Source organism: Bison bison, unplaced genomic scaffold (genome assembly GCF_000754665.1).
Source record: "Bison bison bison isolate TAMUID 2011002044 unplaced genomic scaffold, Bison_UMD1.0 scf7180017864038, whole genome shotgun sequence".
Classification (NCBI taxonomy): domain Eukaryota; kingdom Metazoa; phylum Chordata; class Mammalia; order Artiodactyla; family Bovidae; genus Bison; species Bison bison.
This window is the reverse complement of record NW_011494610.1, coordinates 3,220,180-3,243,943: the sequence shown is the minus strand read 5'-3', so window position 1 is coordinate 3,243,943 and position 23,764 is coordinate 3,220,180. Positions and strand designations below refer to the sequence as shown.

The 23,764-nt window shown below is 48.3% G+C and overlaps 1 protein-coding gene across 1 annotated transcript in view; it reads left to right on the top strand.

Moving 5' to 3' along the window:
* The window catches only part of KCNB1 (potassium voltage-gated channel, Shab-related subfamily, member 1), a 113,878-nt gene extending 93,922 nt beyond the window's left edge, over window positions 1-19,956 (top strand). The window contains exon 2 of the mRNA XM_010835082.1: window positions 14,044-19,956. Within this exon, the coding sequence (XP_010833384.1) occupies window positions 14,044-16,053 (2,010 nt within the window). The 3' untranslated portion in view covers window positions 16,054-19,956. The remainder of the gene's footprint in view (window positions 1-14,043) is intronic.
* Window positions 19,957-23,764: the final 3,808 nt, after the last annotated feature.

Here is a 23,764-nt window from a genome sequence, read left to right as displayed (position 1 = left end):
CAGGCCTTTGCACGTGCTGTCGCCTCTGCCTGGAATGCTTTTCCTGCTGATGGCCACATGGCAGCTCCTCCTTATCATTCAAGTCTCCGCTCCAGGGTCACCTCCCCACAGAGGCCCTCCCTGACCCCTGCAGCGGCAATAACTCATCTCATGGGCATCTTCTTTCCCAGTAACCTGCTCCATTTTTCCCTAGCAACAGTCACCACCCAAAATAATCCTCTTGGCTTGCTACTGTTCACTGCATGTCCCTTCCCTCTACAAGGTGGTCAGCTCTACACAAGCTGGGATTTTCGCCCGGTTTGTCCACTGCTGTATCCCTAGAGGTTAAAATGGTACCTGGCATCATTGAACAAATGAATGAGGTCAATCTTAATAAAAACCTCACCATGTTGATATTATTATTCCCTTTTTACAGATGGGGAAACTGAGCCTCAGAGAGGAGTTCCTTGTGTAAATTTTCACAGCCATGTGAGGGATACAAACTCTTTGGCCTCCCTCCAATGAATAACAGCAATAGCTAATTGTAACAGTCCCACCTTAGAATAATCTTATGTTGGGATTTCCCTGGTGGTCCAGTGGTTAAGACTCTATGCTTCCACTGCAGGGATCCCAAGTTCAGTCCTTGAGTTGGGGAACTAAGATCCTACACATACATGGCGTGGCAAAAAAGGAAAAAAGAAGTCTTGAGCTGAAGTCTTCCTCTCAGTTTCTCTTTTTTTTTAATGAGCCACTAACTTTCACTGAACCCTTACTGTGCGCCAGCCATTATCTCAGTGAATATTCAGTGAAGTAGGAACTGCTTATCCCCATTGCGGAGATGAAGAAATTGAGAAGCTCGGAGAGGTTAAATAACTTGTCCAAGATCTCACAGCTGGAAAAATCAAGAAGCTGGGATTGAAATGCAGGTCTAGTTCGTAACCAGTGCATTCTAGTACCTCCATCTCACTGGACCTAGTTTGTTCATTCATTGTTTTTAAATTCACTTATCCCACTTTCTGCTTATATGTGACAAATAAGTGAAGGCAGGCTCACTGTTAAAGAAAGTGGATGAAAATCCATATTATAGAGTCTCCCCGATAATGATGATCTGGCAAGATCATCATTGTTTTTAACCTCACATTACTATTGAAAGATCACAGCTGGAGGAGAAGCATCAGTTTAGCTCTTGTCTTGCTGTTCATCTGGGCTTGCATTATTAATACTATCTCCAAGCGGTTGTTTCTTTGCGAGGATCTTTGTAAGCCATTTATCTTTGTCTGTGGTCTTCCCTTGTGGCTCAGCTGCAATGTGGGAGACCTGGGTTCGATCTCTGGGTTTGGAAGATCTCTTGGAGAAGGGAAAGGCTACCCACTCCAGTATTCTTGCCTGGAGAATTCCATGGACTGTATAGTCCATGGGGTGGCAAAGAGGCAGACACGACTGAGCGACTTTCATTTTCACTCTTATCTTTGTCTTCAAGGAATAGTTTGGTTAACACCAGAGTATAGAGGACTTCCCAGGTGGTGCTGGTGGTAAAGAACCCACCTGCCAACGCAGGTAGACGTAAGAGAAGAGGATTCAGTCCCTGGGTGGGGACGATCCCCTGGAGGAGGGCAGGGCCTGGAGAACCCCATGGGCAGAGGAGCCTGGCGGGCTGCAGGCCATGGGGTCGCCAGAGTCGGACATTGAATGACTAAGCACACAGGACACAGTGTAAGGAATCTGGACTCAGGCTCCACCAGGCGGATTCGGATACCGGAGATCATGCTGCAGTGTGTACACACACACACTCTCATGACTCTACGTCAAAGTTTATTCCTGACTCGTGCCATTTCCACCAAGGAACCAGTAACAATCCCGCACAGCTCTCTTCTGAGTGGTGACTTGAGAATCCAGTAGCCCCATCCTCTCAACATGAGACCTCCGTTCCTGCAGCAACAGATCCTCAGTGGATATTGTGTGAGGAAGATCAGAGATGTGAAGACACTTGGCTTGAGAATGCCTGTGCTAAGTTGCTTCAGTCGTGTCCGACTCTTTGCAACCCCATGGGCCGTAGCCCACCAGGCTCCTCTGTCCATGGGATTCTCCAGGCAAGAATACTGGAGTGGGTTGCCATTTCCTTCTCCAGGGAATCTTCCCAGCCCAGGAACTGAACCCGAGTCTCTTAAGTGTTCTGCTTGGCAGGCAGGTTCTTTAGCATAGTGCCACTTGGGAAGCCCTAAGAATGCCCGGCCAGAATTAACAAGCAGGCCTCTCGACTATCCTCACATCCATTTTACTTCAATATGAATCTCTAGGAAGACTAAAATGCTACATGAAAAGGAACTATTGTCAAGCCACCCAAATGCCTCTTTCTAAATGTGTATTAGAGGAACTCCCTGGCGGTCTAGTGGTTAAGACTCTGTGCTTTTGCTGCCCAGGGTCCAGATTCAATTCCTGGTCGGGAAGCTGAGACGCCACAAACCATGCAGCACAGCCAAAAATAAAAAAGAGTAAAAGAAAAAATACATTGGCCATTAACCAGCAAATCTGGCTATTGTCAAGAATGACCACTATGGACCATCATTCTGACATTAGCCAGAGTAGTACCCAAAATCTCAGCTTCCAGACTGACACATTTAGCTTCTTCTAGCAACCGAGCCACCTCGGCCAAGCTCTTAGACACGATCCTTCCCACCCCCATCCTGCCAGACTCAGCAGGCAAGGGGACAGGTTTGGGGCTCAGCAGAGCCTGTGGACACTGTCCTGGTTTAACATCTCGTACATGCCTTGTTTTTTATTCCAAACGCTGCTCTCTGCAGCGGAGATGGACTGATGCCATTCATCACTGTTAAGACTGACAGTCCCTTCTTCAGCTCCTCCTCCCTCAGCAGATATCAGGACTTGGCGATCACTCAGGCAGGAAGGACATTGCCCCACATTTTTACCCATCACCTCCTCCTCCTACCAAGATCGGAGTCGAGTTGCCTCCCCCATCTGAGGCATTGTCCTTGGATGGGCAGGACGTTGTAACATCACCAGCTTCTAGAATTCCTGCTTTGGCAAAGCTCGTGGGAACTGAGCTGACCTGTTAGGAAGACCCAACCCAGAGCTTGTTGGGAAGAGAGAGGTCCTCTAGGGGAGATGGTTCAAGTGAGGGCATATATTAAAAACATCACCCAGACCCCAGGATGGTAGGATAAGATGGTAGGAATGGCCCTTGGTTTCTAAAGAAAAGGGGGGACGCTTCAAAGTCTAGTAGATGTTTAACCTGCCTCTGCCCCTTTCCTGTCTCTTTGGATATTGTCTTTCCAAGCCTCAGTTTTCCCAACTATGAAATGGAGAGAGGGGACACAGCACACCCTGCAGGTTGTTTGGGGGATGAAAATGACATCCTTTATTCCATAATGTATGGAGCACCTACGGTGTACTCTGAGGATTCAAGTTTGAGAAAAGTCAGACACAAGCCCTGTCCCCCGGTTGCTTACATTCTACAGAGGAGATGCTATTGTAAGATTGCCACTTGGACAGCATCGTGAGGAGAAGGACATGGGACTGTTAGAGCCTGTGATGAGGGATTTGACCTGATCTGGAATGGCTTCCGAGAACGTGGTGCCTGAGCTAAGAAAGAGGATGTGGAGTTAACCAGGCAGAGAGGAGGGAAAAACATTCCAGGCAGAAGGAACAGCGAGGGCAAAGTCCTTATAGTAAGAAGGATCATGGAGACTACGAGAGACCAAAGAAAGGGTAATGTGTCTGAGATGAGAAACCAAAGGGGAACGTGGAACAAGCCGAGGCTGGAGACTTAGGCAGGGTTTAGGCTAAGCGACTGTAACTATGAGACCCAAAAGCACAGGGGCTTCAGTAAGATGGCTGTTAGGAAGAGTTGGCAAACTTTTCCAGTAAAGGGCTGTTCTATGGCTGGAATTAGCTTCCATCTCAGATCCGAGATAGCTGCTCCAGCTCTGCCTATCGCATCTGCCTCCCCTCCAGCAAGAAGGAGGAGGAGAGAGGGCAAGCATCATTTTTGCTCACATTCCACAGGACAAGCTTAGTCACATGGCCGTATCTAACCACAGGGGAAGCTGGGAAATGTAGTCTTCATTCTGTGTAGCCTTTTGTCCTGCTAAAACTCTTACAGTGAATGAAGGGAAGGATAGCTACTGGGGACATCTAGTAGTCTTTGCCACAAGGGGCCAGAGTGGCTTTGGGGACACCAGAAAGAGGTCTGTTTGCAGTGGTCCAGTGGGAGGTGATGGTGACTTGGGACACGGTCATGGCTTAGCAGGTGGAGAGAATGGAACAGATCTAAGATGTTTGTGAGCCCGAATGAACACTCGATGATGGTTTGGATATGGAGGCAAAGGATAGAGTTGGATGTGGCAAATATGACCCCTAAGTCCCTGGTTTGTGCAATTAGATGCAGGTCTTGTCTGGAAAGTTCTTTGTATATGGTAGCAGGTCAGTTAAGTGTCGCTGCCTTCAGTGAGTCCAGGATGGCAAACCCAACACCTACAGAGACCTGACAAGATAATGAAACGGGTGAAGAGGCCTGTGGACCCTGGGGAGCACATGCCCTGTCTAAAGGGGCAGTTGCTCCTTAGCGCCAGCAAGTGGCTGCCATAGGGAAGGCAGGCTGAATGCGTAGGCTCAGCATCTGATGTTCCAAGGGCAATCTGAACATCTGGAGATTTATGTGAACCCTCCGAATTTGGACACTTGGGCAAATAAGTAAAAACAAATTTCTCAGCCCCAAGGCCTCCGGTTTACGATGCCTGGGACACCCCCCAGCAATACCACTGCACCCTGTTTACGCCTTTGTGACGTGGTTGCCTTCTCACGGTGAAGCCCTCTGTTGCCTGGCTCAGCCTCAGGCTCTCATCCTCTGCCATCCCCACATTCCTGTCTCTTGTGCCCATGAGCGCCTCCTGCAGGCTCCTGACTCCCTTTTCTCACCAGACCCCCACCAGAGGCCCCTGCCTCTAGAGAAGACAGTCAAAACCATCAGCCTGCTCCCAATCCCCTTAATCGGATCTGCACCAGTGACCCTTCTGATTAAAACTCCCCATCTGTAATCCCCCTTTAAAGCTGGGGAAGCGGAAACACCATAATAGGAGAGCAAGGCTCGATGGTCCGGAAACTGCTACCTCCTACGTCCTTGAAAATGTCTTGGAGAGAAACACAGACCTGAGCTGGGAGTCCCAGATCTAATCTTTGCAAGTTGTGTTGCCCTGGAAAAGTCACTGCATTCTCTGAGTCTCCTTTTCATTCATTTGCTTGTTCATTTCCTTAACTATTTAGGGAGCACCTGCTCTGTACCAAGGCACCATTTCAGGAACTGGAAATACAACAGTACCAGACAAGCCTGGGCCCTCCTGCAGCTGACATTCTATTGCAGGACACAAAGGGGAAAATTCCAGCACAGCAAGATCAATGCTGTGAAAGGAGAAATTCAGGGGCTGCGAGAGTCCCGAGGGTGGACATTCTCAACCTACACGTAGGGGTCAGAGAAGGTTCACTGGAGTTTCAATGGGCAGTAGGAATCAGCCAGGAGAAGTGGAGGAGAGGGACTTCCCTGTTGGTCCAGTGGTTAAGAATTCATCTTCCAATGCAGTGGATACAGGCTCAATGCCTAGTCGGGGAACTAAGATCCCGTATGCCTCAGAGCAACTAAGCCCACGTGACATAACCAAGACATGAAGCAGCCAAGTAAATAAATAAATGTAAGTAATTAAATATTTTTTAAAAAGAGGTGGGCGAGAAAGGGCACTCCAGGCAGAGGCAAGTATCTGGAGGTGTGAGCAACCATGGCAGAGCGGCTCGAGACTTGAGAAGTGTACGAGGTTTTGCCGGGATTCATTGTGGGATATGCAATGGGAAATGGAGAGAATGGTCTGTAGAGAGAAGGAAGGTGGTCTTGAGACAAAATCCAGATCTCCTTGTTGCGCCTCCTGCCTCTCTGACCTCATCTGCTCCCACCCTCCACGTAGCTCATGCAGCCCCACCCACACTGAGCTTCTTTCTGTTGCCTGATATGCCAAGTTCATTCCCACCCCAGGGCCTTTGCACATGCTGTGCTCCTACCTGGAATGTTCAGATTTTTGAATGACACACTCCTCACCTTCAAGTCTCAGAACCAGGACATCTCCCATGAAAGGCCTGCCCTGACCACCCAACCTTATGTGGACTCCAGTAGTGCTTCTCTGCTTCTCGGTGTGCGTTTCTCAGTAACATGCAGCACATAATACATTTTACTCCTTTATTGCTTTATGGGTTTTTTGGCCTGCCTTTACCTACCAGTCCTTTAAGGCCAGGGAAATTGTCTTTCTTATCCACGTTACATCTCCAGCAAAGAGCATAACACTTAGCAAGTGCTTGGTAAATACATGCCTAATAAATGCCAAGAGATCGGAACTTGATGGGGAGCCATTGCAGGGTTTACAGCAGGGCTGTGGTTAGCTCAGATTTCTGCTTCTCTCCTGTAACCCATCAATGTGATTGTGAGGATTAGAAGCAATGGGACACTCTTTATGGAAAGCAGCCTTTTATTTAACTTATTTGAGGCTTATTTTACATAGCACAGAATCCACCCATTTCCAGTGAGCAATTCGATGACTTTTCAGTAAATTTGCCAAGTTGTACAACCATCATCCTCAATCGATTTCAGAATGTTTTCATCATCCCAATGAGATCCTTCATGCCCATTGACTGATACCCCTTGTCCCTACCCCGGCAACAGCTAACCTGCCTTCTGTCTCCATAGAGGCACTTTTTCTGGGCACTTCATATACATGGAATCATACACTATGTGGCCTTTTGTGTCTGGCTTCTTCTACTCAGCATAATGTTCTCAAGACTCATCCATATTTTATCATGGGTCAGCATTCCGTTCCTTTTTATGGCTGAATAACACTCCATTGTATAGGTAGACCATGGTTTGTTTGTCCATCAGCTGATGGACACTTGGTAGTCGTCCTGTGATCAACCACCAGAGGCAAAAAGAAATTCTTTTTAGGATGCCAAAGGCCTGGGTCTAACACCTCTGAGTCCCTCCCTGGGCACTCCAACCTGCTAATCTCTTCTCTCAGAGGACCAAAGCTCCCTTCCACATTTGGTGCAGACAGGTGGGCTGCAGGATTCGGAATCTCTTCGCATGGAGGGAATTTGGGGACAGTCTGCAAATTCTGGTCCTGGTTCCTGCCTCTCTACTCCCTGGGTTCCTGGAGTCCTGCCCAAACCTGATTGGGCTCAGATCCCAAGAAAGTAAGGCTGGAGATGCAGAGGCCTGGTCAGGAGTTTGAGCTGGGTCAGGAGGACTGGGTATGGGCCGCTCCCCAGTCCCTGGGGCCCATCCCAGAGATCAGACCAGCACTGTTCATTGGGGAATTTTCCTACTGGTCCAGTGGTTTAGACTCCACGCTTCCAATGCGGGGGACACAGGTTTGATCCCTGATCGGGGAACTAAGATCCTACATGCCATGTAGTACAGCCAAAAAATAAAACAGAATCACACAGCTTGAAAAAAAATTAAAAGCAAAAAGAATGACTGAGAACTGAGGGGGGGAAAAACACAGCTTAAAAAAATAAAAACAAACAACAACAACAACAAAAAAAACGCTGTTCATCTGGGTTTAAGACTGTTTAGAGGACACTTGCTGCCTTAGCCAGGCACTGGGGTCCACATACCTAGTCCTGGACTTCCAGAAGCCCCCAGTCCAGAAGCTGGGGGAAGGGGGGACAATAAATTACCCAAATAATAATTTAATAACATAAAATATATATTAAGTGATATGGTTCAGTTCAGTTTAGTTGCTCAGTCATGTCTGACTTTGCGACCCCATAGACTGCAACTCTCCAGGCTTCCCTGTCCATCACCAACTCCCAGAGCTTGTGGTAGGTGCTTAATTACTTTCTTCTCCACTTTAGAGATAGAGAAATGGAGTCTTAGAGAAGGGGAGTGACTTGTCCAAGGCCACACAGCCAGTGGGGAATAATAACAGTAGTGCTCAAAGCCAAGTCCAACCAGCGTATAAATAAGATGCTGTGAAATGATGAAAGCAATAAAAGTTGAGCGAAAGGCCTAATGAACCCATTGAATTCTCTTTGCCACCTTGCAGTGGCCATCCTCCCATTCTTACAGACGGAGAAACCGAGGCGCAGAGGGTTTAACTTACGTTGAAAAGCTCCCCAGTCGGGAAGTCTAACCCTGACCCTAAGGGTTTCAGTGGGTCTGGAAGAGAAAGCAGTCTTGTGGGCAGGGCGAGGAGGGTGGGTCCCACTGTTTAGCACTCAAGATATTTGATGCATGCGTGTACCAAGGCAGGAGGTGGGGCGCGCTCTGATCCTCCCAACCCAAGCCTCAGCCCCTCTCCAGGGTGGGGTGAGCCTCTGCCCTAAGCATCTCAGGCTGAGAGGAGGGGAGGGGAGAGCACATTCTTAGGTACAAAGTAGGGGGAGCCGCCCTAGAATAACAGCACCAAGGACTGTACAATAGGTGGGTGCATAATTCATGCAACTGTCAGCCGACATCAATTATGTGGGCCTCCCCTGGAGTTGTCTGGGGGTTAGAAACTGGAGCAGGCTTCCCTTGCCAGCCTCTGGGGGAAACCAGACCTCCCAGTTCTTAAAGCGGCAGACTCTCCAGGATCTGCTCCGTCCCCTGCAGCTGTCCTCGGCCTTGGGGCCCAGAGTCAGAGACAGCAGTGCCTCCACATGGAGGGAGGACTCAACCCAAGGTCCCCGGCAGGCCGCCCTGGAGGGTCAGACCCTCCATGCCCAGCTCTGGGCTGACAAGTCTTTTCCCTCATTCTCCGGCTTCTGAGAAGCTGACTGCTGTATATCCCAGAGTGTCTCAACCTTGGGACTATTAACATCTGGGACCTGATCGTTCTCCGTGGCGGGGGCTGTTCTGTGCATTATAGGATATTTAACAGCATCCTTGTTTCCACCCACCAGCTGCCAGTAACACTCCTCCTCCAAGTCGTGACAACCAAAAATTTCTGCAGAATTTGCCAAATGTCTCCCAGGATGGGGCTGGGGCATACCCAGTTAAGAACCACTGGAAGACCCTCATTTTACAAAGAAGGAAACTGAAGCAAGAAAAGTTGCAGTGTCCAAGGCCTCTTGACCAGAAAATGGCAAAGCTGAATTCCAACTCCGGGGCCCACACATTTTTTGTGTTTTTTTTTGACCACACTGCCTGGCTTGCAGAATCTTAGTTCCCCGACCAGGGATTGAACCCAGGCCCTAGGCCTGAGGGCACCTAATCAGGGGACTGCCAAGGAATTCCCCCAGGTCCACATCGTTAACCTCAATGTGAGAGTTCCACATGCTTACTCCAATGATCACCTATTTATTTTAATGAATATTTAATACATATATCCTTAGGTATGCAAAATCAGCAGTTTTGCAAAGATCGTTTCTTAGGACAAGGCTAAAATAAAACCAAGGAAGTCGTGTTTACTGTTTTTTATTCTTAAGGAAAGTGCAGTACACGCAGTGGTCGCTTCCCAGGTAGCCCTAGTGGTGAAGAACCTGCCTGCCAGTGCAGGAGATGTAGGAGGTACGGGTTCGATCCCTGGGTCCCACACCAGTATCCTTGCCTGAAAAATACCATGGGCCGGAGCCTGGTTCAAAGTGCTGCAATGAGTCAGACACGACTGAGCGACTAAGCGAGCAAGCATATAGCACAGGGAGCTCTACTTAATGCTCTGCGGTGACCTGAATGGGAAGGAAGTCCAAAACGGAGGGAATATATGTTTTTGTGTGACTGACTCATTTTGAAGTACAGTAAAAACTAACCCAACATTGTAAGGCAGCTATACTCCAATAAAAAATTAATGAAAAAACAATAATTTGTTCAGGGAAACATACATTTGTATTAAAAACTATACAGAAAAGGGACGGGGATAAAAATTCTGATTATCTCAGGCATGGAGAAGGACACACCGGAAGTGTCAGTGTTATTGCTCCGTGCCCTGTTTTTTGGGTGGTGGGTTCGCAGGTGTTGGTTTGAATACAGTTCATAAATGTACATAAAGTAGGTCTACTTTTGTATGTGTCAGATATGTCACTTTAGAAGGTTACTATAGAATTTTACTTTTTTTTAATTTATTTTTATTGAAATATAGCTGATTTACAATGTTGTCATTCCAGTGTACAGCAAAGTGATTCAATTATGCATATATAATTTTACTTTTTCAGTGAGTGCTAATCAAGAAATTAAAACACAAAAGTTTTCTTTTTACGATATGGAACATGCCAGACAACTATGCATGCATGCTAAGTCGCTTCAGTTGTGTCCAGCTCTGAGCAACACTATGGACTATAGCCGGCCAGGTTCCTCTGTCCATGAGATTCTCCAGGCAAGAATACTGGAATGGGTTGTCATGGCCTCCTCCAGGCAGCTAGAGAAAAAAAAAACAAAAAACAGAAAAAAACCAAAAACAAGAAGGTGGTGGAATAACAGGCTGTGGAAGTTCTGCGTGGCGCGACACTCCCTTTCATCTTCCGAGCTGGCCTAGAAAGACACTAGAGCCCTCCTGCTACCTGTGGTACCCCCAGTGCCTTGCAACATGCCTCAGTCGTCGAAGATGGTTAACAAGCAGCAGCCAAATGGAAAACTGACTCTGATCCTGACCTTTCCATGGGTGCTCCGAGAACTTGAGCCCCAGCCAAGAAATACCATGGGAACCAGCTGTCCTAGGCGCTGGGGGTATAGAGATGACTCTCAGAACCCATCCCTGTCCCCTCCAAAGCTCACAGGTTCTGGGCGGTGATGTGCACACACACACACACATACACACACCTGTCATAGGCTGTGTGTGCTAAGTGCCCCCAAGGCTTGGCAAAATGATGAGGGAGCCCTGTGGATGGAGTGGTTGGCCCCTCCAGGGATGACCCCTGTAGGGAGAGGCCATGTGGGCTGGATTTTAAAAGACGGATTGGAATTCACTGGACAGAGAGGAAGAGGCACAAACCTGCAGAAATGACCAACAATAGCGTGTGATAAGGGAAGCGTGGAGCCTGGATACCTGTGGTAGGAGAGACCAAAGAGAGGAGTCAGAGTTCAACCCAGAGGGACTTGCCAACCACGCGTCCTGATTGCAGATTCATTGCAGGGGCCTGAACCCACTCATGCTCACCCAAACAGCACTGGTGTTTGCTTTCAGGATGCGGCAGGCAGTTTCAGGTCAAGGGTGAGAAACGAAGACTAGCCAGCGGCTCGGATGCTGGGTGGTCTGGGCTGATAGGGTGGTGTGTGCTGAGCTATTTCACCTGTAATGACAGCTGGCATTTATTAGACATTCACTAGGTGCTGCTGGAAGCTGTCCTGAGTGCTCTGTGTGTGCTAACCCATTTAATTTCACAGCAGCTCTCTGAGGTAGATACTGTTATTATCATCCCATTTTGCAGATGGAGAAACTGAGGCTTAGAGAGGTTAAATGCCTGGCTCAAGGTAAGAAAGTGGAAGCTCTGAGACTTGAACCCGAAACAGCCTGACAGCAGAGCCCAAGCTCTTAACTGCAGCCCTCTCCACCCTTTTTCAAATCCCCTGTGTCCTCTCTGCCCCTTTTTCTCTGCCTCTTCCCTTTAATCCCTGGCTTCTCTCAAAGTTCAGCTTTCTCTGATTTTTTTTTAAATGTCTTTTCTGATCCCCTACAACTTGGGAAAAAGTTGCTTGAGGTTGGGCTTATCATGAAGCTGGTTCAGGCCTAGGTGGTACTCAACCATTTAATTCAGAGGCTCACCATCCTCGTAACCTACCCTCCCCTGGATCCTTGAACTCAAATCTCCCATGGTGGACTGGTTCGGCCCAGCCTGGATTTTCTGTCCACCCCTGAGTCATTCAGCAGTAGTCAGGATCAAATAATACAGGCATGGAGCCCTCACCCCCACCCCCAGCTCTTCAGCAGAGGCAGAAGAAAGAGAGGGGCAAGCCTATGAGAAGAGGACAGTTTTGGGGAGGAGTGAGGAGGGCTGATAGATAAGTTTAGGAGTTTCGATTTTCTCCTGAAGAGGCCTGGAAATTTATTAAGCAGGAGAGTGATGTGATTGGATTTGTATTTTTGAAAAAAAAAAAAGACCCCAGAGCAATGTATTACATCTGCTTCATTTCTGCCTAAGCTGTGGTCTAGCCTAGGTTCTATTAATTTCTATAAACATCCAGTGAGCCCAAATATCTGGAGGAGACCCTTTTCTCTTTTTTAAAAATGTATTTATTCATTTTATTTTTGGCTGTGCTGGGTCTTGGTTGTTATGCAGACTTCTCTCTGGTTGCAGAGGGCAGAGGCTGCTCTCTCGTTGTGGTATGCAGGCTTCTCATTGCAGAGGCTTCTCTTATTGCTGAGCATGGGCTCCAGAGCTCTCGGGCCTCAATAGTTGCAGCGAGTGGGCTCATAAATTGGGGTTCCTGGACTGCAGAGCGCTCCAGCCCAGCTTCTCTATGCCATGTGGGATCCTCCTGGACCAAGGATCAAACCCACGTCCTCACTACGGGCAGGCAGGCTCTCTACCACTGAGCCACCAGGGAAGCCCCCAGATCCTCTTCTTGATTCAGGGAACTCAAAAGTAGTTAAACTGTGATCCTTAGCCTCAAAAATTCATAGTCATACTCCGGAATTACTAACATGAGACCAGGATATCTATGCCTCCCTGAAAATCATCTGCAAAATCTTGAGTGTTTAGCAAAAAGGTCTGTAGTTTTTATCTCATTTCTAACATAACCTTAAGAGCTCATGTACTGGGGGCAGACAAACCCAGGTAAATATCCTGGCTCTGCAGCTGACTAGCTTTGGAAGCCTAGGTTTCCTCATCTCTTCTCTGGAGGTACAATACAATAATGGGATTGTTGTAAGAATGAAATAAGGGGACTTTCCTGGTGGTCCCATAGCAGGGGATCCAGGTTTGATCCCTGGTCAGGAAACTAGGTCCCACATGCCCCAACAAAGGCCTGGAACAGCCAACTAAATAAATATTTTTTTTAAAAGAGAATGAAATGAGCTTCATGGAAAGTGACTAGCACAGTGCCTAGCATACAATGAACACTTGATAAAGGGTAACTTATTATCATTAGTCGGAGAAGGCAATGGCACCCCACTCCAGTACTCTTGCCCAGAAAATCCCATGGACGGAGGAGCCTGGTGGGCTGCAGTCCGTGGGGTCACTAAGAGTCGGACACGACTGAGCGACTTCACTTTCACTTTTCACTTTCATGCATTGGAGAAGGAAATGGCAACCCACTCCAGTGTTCCTGCCTAGAGAATCCCAGGGACGGGGGAGCCTCGTGGGCTGCCGTCTATGGGGTCGCACAGAGTTGGACACAACTGAAGCGACTTAGCAGCAGCAGCAGCATTATCATTAGTATCATGTCAGGAAAGTGGTACCCCAGTCCATAATAGTTATGAACCACTGGTCTAGATCACGAGACAACAAACTATGACTCGCAGGTCAAATTCAATCCACTGCCAGCTTTTATAAATAAAGTTTTATTGAAACAGCTATGTTCATTCATTTTTATGCTACAGCTGCAGAGTTAAGTGGTGGCAACCAAGAATTCATGGGCTTCAAGGTCTTAAATATTTACTATCTCGCCCTTTATAGACAAATTTGACAGACCCTTGGGCTTGATGATTAGCTTTAAACCATTTAAATTATCTGGATATCAGTTTCCAAGTCTAGGGCTTCCCTGGTAGCTCAGAGGTTAAAGTGTCTGCCTGCAATGCGGGAGACCTGGGTTTGATCCCTGGGTCAGGAAGATTCCCTGGAGAAGGAAATGGCAACCCACTCCAGTATTCTTGCCTGGAGAATCCCATGGACGGAGGAGGCTGGTGGGCTACAGTCTATGGGGTTGCAGAGTTGGACACAACTGAGTGACTTCAATTCACTTCACTTCACTTTACTTCCAAGTCTTTGTGATAAATGGATTTGAATAAATAATCTTTTATCTCAAACATCCAGCCATTAGCTAATTGATGAGATATGAAAATGCTCTTGAGAGTCGAGGAATGTCCTGCAGACCCAGAGTATTAGGATAACCATCCCATTGGTGGTTGTTAACTAAATCCCACTCTCTTCTCCTCACAGATCCTTGCCATAATTTCCATCATGTTCATCGTCCTCTCCACCATTGCCCTGTCTCTCAACACCCTGCCTGAGCTGCAGAGCCTTGATGAGTTCGGCCAGACCACAGACAACCCCCAGCTGGCCCATGTGGAGGCCGTGTGCATCGCATGGTTCACCATGGAGTACCTATTGAGGTTCCTCTCCTCCCCCAAAAAGTGGAAGTTCTTCAAGGGCCCGCTCAATGCCATTGACTTACTGGCCATTCTGCCGTATTATGTCACCATCTTCCTCACTGAATCCAACAAGAGCGTGCTGCAGTTCCAGAACGTCCGCCGTGTGGTCCAGATCTTTCGGATCATGCGTATTCTCCGCATCCTTAAGTTGGCACGTCACTCCACTGGCCTCCAGTCCTTGGGCTTCACCCTGCGGAGGAGCTACAATGAGCTGGGCTTGCTCATCCTCTTCCTCGCCATGGGCATCATGATCTTCTCCAGCCTTGTCTTCTTTGCCGAGAAGGATGAGGATGACACCAAGTTCAAAAGCATCCCGGCCTCTTTCTGGTGGGCCACCATCACCATGACGACCGTTGGGTATGGAGACATCTACCCCAAGACTCTCCTGGGGAAAATTGTGGGGGGTCTCTGCTGCATCGCAGGAGTCTTGGTGATTGCTCTTCCCATCCCCATCATTGTCAATAACTTCTCTGAGTTCTATAAAGAGCAAAAGAGGCAGGAGAAAGCCATCAAACGGAGAGAGGCTCTGGAGAGAGCCAAGAGGAACGGCAGCATCGTATCCATGAATATGAAGGATGCATTCCCCCGGAGCATCGAGATGATGGACATTGTGGTTGAGAAAAATGGAGAGAATGTGGGTCAGAAAGACAAAGTGCAAGATAATCACTTGTCTCCCAGCAAATGGAAATGGACCAAGAGGACACTGTCTGAAACCAGCTCAAGCAAATCCTTTGAAACCAAGGAGCAGGGATCCCCTGAGAAAGCCAGATCATCTTCTAGTCCTCAGCACCTGAACGTCCAGCAGTTGGAAGACATGTACAACAAGATGGCCAAGACCCAATCTCAACCCATTCTTAATACTAAGGAGTCAGCCACCCAGAGCAAACCAAAGGAAGAACTTGAAATGGAGAGTATCCCCAGCCCCGTGGCCCCTCTGCCTACTCGTACAGAAGGGGTCATTGACATGCGAAGCATGTCAAGCATCGATAGCTTCATTAGCTGTGCCACAGACTTCCCTGAAGCCACCAGATTCTCCCACAGCCCTTTGGCATCGCTTCCCAGCAAAACTGGAGGTGGCATGGCCCCAGAGGTTGGCTGGCGGGGAGCTCTGGGTGCCACTGGTGGTAGGTTTGTGGAGGCCAACTCCGCCCCTGATGCCAGCCATCACTCCACTTTCTTCATCGAGAGCCCCAAGAGTTCCATGAAGACCACCAACCCCTTGAAGCTTCGAGCTCTTAAAGTCAACTTCATGGAGGGCGATCCCAGTCCATTAGTCCCCATTCTGGGGATGTACCATGACCCTCTTAGGAACCGGGGGGGTGCTGCGGCAGCTGTGGCAGGGCTGGAGTGTGCCAGCCTCTTGGACAGGCCTGTGCTGAGTCCAGAGTCCTCCATCTACACCACAGCGAGTGCTCGGACACCCCCCCGGTCGCCCGAGAAACACACAGCAATAGCATTCAACTTCGAAGCAGGTATCCACCAGTACATCGATGCGGACACAGATGACGAAGGGCAAGTCCTCTACAGTGTGGACTCCAGCCCTCCCAAGAGCGTCCATGGGAACACTAGTCCCAAGTTCAGTGTCGGGACAAGGTCCGAGAAGAACCACTTTGAAAGCTCCCCCTTACCCACCTCCCCTAAGTTCTTAAGGCAGAACTGTATTTACTCTACAGAAGCATTGACTGGAAAAGCTCCCAGTGGTCCAGAAAAGTGCAAGCTTGAGAACCACATCTCCCCGGACGTCCGCGTGTTGCCAGGGGGCGGAGCCCACGGAAGCTCACGGGATCAGAGCATCTGAACCACCCCGACGCGGAGGAGAGACTTCTGGCAGGGTCCAAAGAGGGGTGCTGCTCAGCTCACCTGCCGCGGAGGTTTTCTGCATGAACTCTGAAACAGAAAGGCTCTGCAAAGCCCCCAGAAATAAGAGAGACTCCAGAAGAAGCTCCCGTAAAACCCCGAGAGCTGTTAACGGGTCCATCAGAAGCAAAGCCGGCCAAGCCGTGGGGTATGGCGCCTCCTTGTAACAGCTCTGCTGCCCTCTTTGGAAGATGACAAGAACAGAGCTCGCAGCCACCACTACCACGTTCCAGACACCGCCGAGGCCACCTACTCCTCATTCTTTTCTCATGGCTCTCCACCACAGCCTCCGAGGGCAACATCTTCATCCCTCCTGGCTTCTGCTGAAGAAGGATGCTGGAACAGGTGGCCGGTGTTCGAAGAGTGGGTTGACCATTTTGGTTTTGGGTGTTGCCTGGCCACCTCTAGGAACTCCTGTCCGTCACCTGCTGGATGGATCCCACCGTTAGAAGGCTACCGGGGATGCTCACAACCTGGGGAAAGCTGCACCGTAAGCCGGGATCCCAGCGCAAAACCCTTCCTCAAATGTCTTCATTGACTTCAGTATTCCATAGTACCTGAGATTTTATTTTGAGATATCATCAGGGTGAGTTGCACCACTTGTACTCAATTCTAATTGCCCCCTGGCAATCTGGAAAGGGTTCAGAAGGCGGGTGCTCAGGCAACAGTATGAACTCTGAGCACTGCTTTAGGGTGGAGAAGGAAAATGCTTTCTGTACATCGCTAGGGTAGACTCAAAAGATATGCAAGTGTCAAATATGCAAAAGAATAGCTTATTCAAAGCGACTGTATGTTACCGAAGAACAGAATAAAATCTGTTTGTTTTTTTAACCTGAAAAAAAACAAAAGGAAAAAAAAATCCCCAATTGAAATGCCCAGTTCAGACTTTTGAATCCTTCCTGCTGAGGCAGGGAAAGTACTTATTATAATAGAATTTCTTTTTTGTTTCCTGTGGTATTTAAGTTTTAAGAAAAAAGTTAAAATAAAAAGCACTTTATGTTTTTCAAAAAAAATAGGTTTTACCAGGGACAGTGTCAACATCTCGCACTTTAAAACGAGCATGATTTCCCGTGGGCCACTTCACTGGGACTACAGCTGAGTTTTTGCTCCAGGCGTGTGTCTGGCCACGGTGGGTGATACTGTGCTGGTATTGCTGTCAAAGTCTGTGGGCTCCTTCCCTGCCCCCTCAAGCTTCCCCTTAACCCTCTTGCATCAGAAAGGGTACTTGGCCCTTGCATGGGGTCCTGTGCTTAAGTCATGTGTATAGGAAGCACGAGCATCTCAGAAGAATGATGTAGATGGTTGGGCATTGGGTGTTTTACTCTGTTCTCTTTCTTGTCCACCAGGGGTGGGTGTGTTTTCAGTGTCATTGTCTGTACTAACAGCTCAGCTCTCCTTTCTGCAGCCATCAATGCAGCCAGTACAGACAAAAGCAATAAGTATTTGTGTGCATTGTGAGCAGTTCTGGTCGCTCTCTCTCGGTGTTGGTCTTCCTGTCTTAGTTTGATGACCTGGCGTCGACCTGCCTGATTTTAGTTCAACAGCATGGTGGTGCTGGCCATTCCCCAGTTCAGGAACACTGGGTGGAGCCACTGGTTAGCACGATGCCATGCTGTTGGCCCATCTGTTAGTGAAAATGACACGTTATTGATCTACTTGTCTTCAGTACAATGGGGCAATGTCGTTCTCCTAACACAATGTCAACGGATGGTGTCCCAAGTACAGTAGCATAGCTCTGCCGATCCTCAATATAGTGCCAGGCATTCGTCTTCCTGATGGAACAAAACGTGGTTTGCCTGTCCTTCATAGAATCTGTTGTTGGTCTGCCTGTTAGTACAATGGCACAATCCACCTGTCAGTACACAAGCATCACAGAATCGTTCTGCCTGCCCTCTGCACAGTGGCATGAGATTGGGCCAACTGTCACAGGTATGATGACACGGGGTCATTCCACTGCCCTTAAAAACGTTGTATCCTCCGCTGCATATGCACCCGGTTCGTACTGCTTCTCAGCATCTCCAAGGGCTGTAGATCCCTCCAAGAGGGCGCAGTCCTGTTTTTTGCTGCGTTAACATAGTGTCTTGACTCCGGAAGTACCAGAGTACTCTTGCGTCAAATCCTAAGGGATTTAAGGGGCAGGGAGTACGAGGTTATCCTGGGCTGGTGGCTCACCGGAAAGAGGAAGTGCAGGGCCCCCCAGGTGCTTTGCTGAGCACACAGTACAAGCTGGGGGCGGGTGGAGGAGTGGCTGCAAGACCGTCTTCCCAGGGCCATCTCTCGCGTCTCTTTGTTTCTGTCACCATTCACATCTGCCATCAGCACAAACGTGAAAATTCAGGGAAAACAAACAAATGCTTTTTGATAAAAGTAAATAGTTGTGATTTCCGATTCAGACATTTTTAGAGCTGATGCTATCTGTAAAAATTAATAATAATAATATAGTCTATTTTACATATCAGGAAAGTGAACATGTTTAAATATAGCCATATATAGTGAGAAGGAACTTATCACCCCTTCTTCAAATCGAGGCATTTCATTTGCTGGTTGAAGCAGTCGAGAAGTGTACAGATTAGAAATGATTTCTTTTTTCTTTTTTTTTTAAACTAATAACCAATTGGTGCAACTCTCCTTGTAACCAAAGGCCCTATCTGCCTTGCGTGGTCATGCAGGACCTATCCCTTTCCTTCCTCATGTATTTTGTCTGAACTTAAAGTAGCATTTTATTGAGTCACTTTTGAAGGATGAATTCAGAAGTATCATGAAGAACCTACCTGTTCAGGCTTAATAGCCAGAGTCCTATAGAGTTCTTATAGAAACAGAATAACTGAAACTCAGCATATACTATGCTTAGAAAGTATTGCATTTTGTTTTGGGTTTTCCTTTTACATGTGGATGTTATTGTAGGAATATAGTTTTTATCCTGTGCCGATTCAAAATAGAGTGTTGTAAGTTCCCCCAGGCCCCTATCTGCCAAAAAGAAACATGCCCAGATTTTGTAAGATGTGTACACCCTGCTTGTACATGTACTGTGTACATGCACTGGGAAATCTACCTAAGAGTCTTCACTGAGAAGCTAACCTTGATAGACCGGTGTTGATGGAGGAGAGAAAAACAATGGTTTGGAGGCAAATACTGCTTTAACCTGGTGGTCCCACCCATTCCTGAACCAATGAAAGTGGGAGAAAAAAAAACAAAAACAAGAAATGTTATTTCATCCCAAAGACATGAATCTAGGGGCTGGAGGTGGATGGATGCCTGGTCCCTTTGGCACATTCAGTAAAACTCGTCAAGAACCCCAGCAAACTTCCACCATTATCAAAAAGGGCTAGGGACCAGGTCCGGACAAGCTGAGTGTGTGTGTCAGGACACAGGCTACACGGGACGATGAAAACAAGGGACCCGGTAGCTGTGCACCCTGATCACCCGGGCGGCCGTCGCCGACCAGCAGAGAGGGGTGGGCAAGCTCTGGAGGAGTCCGTTTACTCACCTTTTTATCTTGGGGTAAAGGAAACAATAGGACTTCCGTGCAGTAGATTTCTCAGTGCCTTCTTTAGGAGTTTTATCTTAAGCACACTCAATGGGGAGAGAAAAAAGAGGAAAGAACATTCATTCCCACGAAGCCCCTTTCTCTCAAGGCATCGGGGATCGAGAAGGAAGAAGATGATGATGGTGAAACAGCAAAATCCTGAGGAGGCCATTTCCTTCCAACCCACCTGGCTCACCCCTGAGAATTGCTGGTGACACAGACTTTTTCAGACTGATTACCCAACCTCTCCTCCGCTGTGTCTTAGTATCTGTAAGCCTCATCCTTGCCCTTTCTCCTGATAAGATCCACATTTCTAACGAAAAAAAAAAAACAGAACGGTATTCTCTTCTGTAAAACTGTAACGTATTGTTGATGTTTGTAACTATTGTATATTTCTGTCTTGCTCCAAGTCTTGGCTGGAGTGTGTAGTCCATGGGCACGGGGGGAATTTAAAATTTACCAGACAAGGGTTACTAAAGCCCGGTCTCTCTCTCCCTCTCTCCTTTCCTCATTTCTCTGCCAACTGACTAGTCTCAAGTAACATGACCCCAAGACTCAGCCTCCAGTCAAGTAACTTTGAATCCTCTGCGAGGGAGGCGAAAAGCCTCTAGCACATGATCCTTTGAGAAAGGACTTTTTCTACCGCCATGAAGTTGGCAGGAGATGAAAGAGTCCTCCCGTGACTCCCCCAGCAGGACAGTGGAGAACCTCCAGCCCTGAGCTGAAATTTCCTCACCTCCCATTGCTTACATGACAGCATCCAAATGCTTTTACTCAACCCCGGGCGACCCAAACCAGCGCTGGCTACATCCAGAAATAAGAGTTACCTCTGCGTTTTCTGTTGCCATTTTTCTGGCTCTAGAAATATCTGATGCGTGACTATGTCATAGGATGTCTGCGCATCTCAGAGTAGTCTATTTTTCTGTTCAAATAAAATATATATATAATATATATATATGTATTTTTAGCAAATTTATAATTGGGCCATTGAGTCTACTTTCTTCTTTTGTAATACACAGTAACATCTTAGGATTTCTATTGTTAGTCATTATCGCAGCTGATGTCTTCTGGTCTCTTTCATTTCCTCCCATTGTTCCTTGGACTGTTTTTTTCTTCTTCTTTTTTATTCTGATTTTCTGGAGGTGGGGAAAGACTTTGGGGTTCTGACTGCCTCATGCAGGCATTTTCTAACACAAGGCCTAGAATCTGTTGACCTGTTACTTTCCTCATTCGGTCTGTTCTTGTTTATTGTTCTCAAGAATCCAGAGCACAGACACAAGAGTGAGACCAAGGGGAGCAGGGCTACAGATGGCCCTCAAAATCAGGATGGGGTGTGGGCAGGTTTAGCTCATCCCCCACACCCTTCTGCGGTTCTAAAGGGACTGAGTTTTCTTCTTCCCAGAGATCTTGGAGTCTAAAATCTCATGCAAGAAAGCCTCCCTCTGGCATTTCTGAGATTCAGAGGACACCAAAACCCCTCCTGGTTGGCCTGTTGCCGCATCCGGCACCCTGCTGCCTGTGACCGACTGGATCTGAAGATCAGAGCACTTTCAGGTTCTCAAAACCCAGAGAAAATCCTGGACCTCAGATCTCATCCACTTTTAATCAGTTCTGCATTTCAACCCGTGTCCAACAGCCTCACCACCACCCTCGGCCAGACAAGCTCGCAGCCAAATCCTGAGAAGGGACTGTCCCCAGAATCTGCCATCTCATCTCCCCTTCCCTCTCCAGCTGCCTGGCTCCACAGAGCCAGAGATTCGTGGCAAGGATGGTGGTGTTTTTCCAGCTTCCACCTATCAGGAAGTGTCTGGACTGTACCGATAATTCATTTCACCAGGCGGTTTCCAGGCCTTGGGTGGGCCGGCAACATCTCGTGAAGCAGCATCTTCACCAGAAGATGATTCTCCATCCGTCAGTTCGTGCAGGAAGAGGAAGAAAGCCCAGATCATCTCCAGCGGGCATCTGTAGATTGTCATATCCCACCTGCCTTGCTGGGCAGGGCTCTGGCCTCTACCCAGGTCAGAGATCTGAGCCAAGTCAGGACCCCCTAGATGGCAGTGAAACATCACCCACTGAGTCATCAACCCCAAGGGGAAACCAACAGAACAACGAACGTATCATTCTGGTGTGCATGTTCGTCGCTCAGATGTGTCCAACTCTTTGCAACCCAAAGAACTGTAGCCTGCCAGGCTACTCTGTCCATGAGATTCTCCAGGCAAGACTACTGGAGTGGATTTCCATTCCCTCCTCCAGAGGATCTTGCCAACCCAGGGATCGAACCCTGATTCTTTACCATTTGAGCTAAGTTCTGGGCTAAGGCTCTAATCAGAGTTTCCCCACCTCCCCAATTCCCAGTAATCTGGTTTGAAACAAAGCCAAATAAAATAGACAAGATTTTTAAAAAACAAAACTTTTGCACAAGAACAACAACAAAACTGTCTCCCAGCAGTTTGCTAGGCTTGATGGTCAGAAAAGCAAACACCCTTGCCTGTGGGTGTCTGTGGGTGATTCATCTAGGAAATGTTGTGTCGCTGGGGTTCCATCCACTGCCCCGATATTGTCTGAACCTGGAATTTCTCCTGAACTCCCCCAAATGCCAACTTGAAGAAATAGATGTGGAAGGGAGTCTGTTCGTCGAGTAGCCCCTCTTCTTCACTGCTAACTCTTAACTCTCCATTCCTTCTTGAGGGGGTCCTGGAAATATCTAAAGGCTGGAGGGGGATGGGATGGAGTGGGGCCGTTCACCTGAAGAAGGGACCACCTAACCACAGGATGGTTGCATGCCAGTCTCTGCAAGTTTCTCCTGTATGAAAGGGACCTGGCAGTCAGTTTCAGCTCAGGTTAAGAAAGTCCTTCACCTAGATGGGGCTGCCTCCCCATGGAACTTGGTGCCATGTCGGGTCATGAGATCTCTGACATCACAGGTATTTAAAAAGAGGCTACTTGATGTATGAAATGGATGTTGCTGAGGGTACCTAGTACTGCATACCAACTGCATACTGGACTGAATATCCAGGGAACGTCTCTCTCCACCACCTCCTCCCCACCCTCTTCCAGTGTATGCCTGTGTGTGCATGTGTGTGTGTGTGGTCTGAACATCTGAGCACAGGCTTAAGCCACGGGGGCAAAGGCAGAGGGCGCAGTTAGCAGAAGCTCAGATTCTAGAGTGTGGAGCTTTCTGAGGGGGTATCAGGGAGGGAAGGGGCAGCGGGGCACCCCGATCCTCTCTGCTCCCCATCTTGGGCGATTGTAGTGGTGCCGCTGGTCACCTGTCCGTCCCCAGTGCCCTGACAGGGACCACACTGTGCTGGGATGAGGCTCCTGCTCCCCTCGCACAGGCCAGCCATGGAGTGAACCCCCCCTTCTCTGGCTGGCCTCTCACGGTGCTTCAGCCTTCTGCCCAGATCCTGTGCCCTCGCAGGCCTCAGGCTTTCTGTACAAGAGACACAGTTATCTTTTACCCACTCGCCAGCCGCCTAAGGAACCGACTGGCCAGGCAACGGCAAACAGCATCATCCCCAAAGGGCTTTTCTTTTCAACAAATAAAACAAGAAATCCCATTCCAGACCCTTGAAAGTCCCCGCCCAGTGAAGGAAGTCCAGAAGGGCCAAAAGAGAGAGACAGCTGCAATCTAGGTTTACTACAAAACGAGGCTTCTGCTGTGGCGGCCTGCAGGCGGAATGTCCACATCCAAGGACAGCATTTGACAAAAGAGGTTTTGAATTTCCTCCTAATTGTGGATGGTGGGCCTGGAGGAGTGGGGACTTTGTCCTCAGGGTGACCCCACATCCAGGAAGTCTCAGGTTGCTTCATCACAGGATGAGGGAGAGGTTTGGCTGGATAGTCTGAGCAACTGCCTTCCTCCCAAGCCAAAATTAAACAAAAGCCCGGTTTCCAAGACCCCCTTTGAGGCCCTGTCCTGCAGAAACAGTGCAAGTGGCTGGCTGCCATGACATGACCATTCTGGAAAATGAAGAAAACTCCCAATTCTGTCCCATTGGGATGTCCTCCGGAGTCCTGCATGGATCGCCACACACTTCCTGCCTCCCTAAGCTCATCAAGGCTTGGAAAACAAGGAAAGAAGCATGGGAGAAGATGCCCACAGGATTTGGACTTCTCAGTGTGG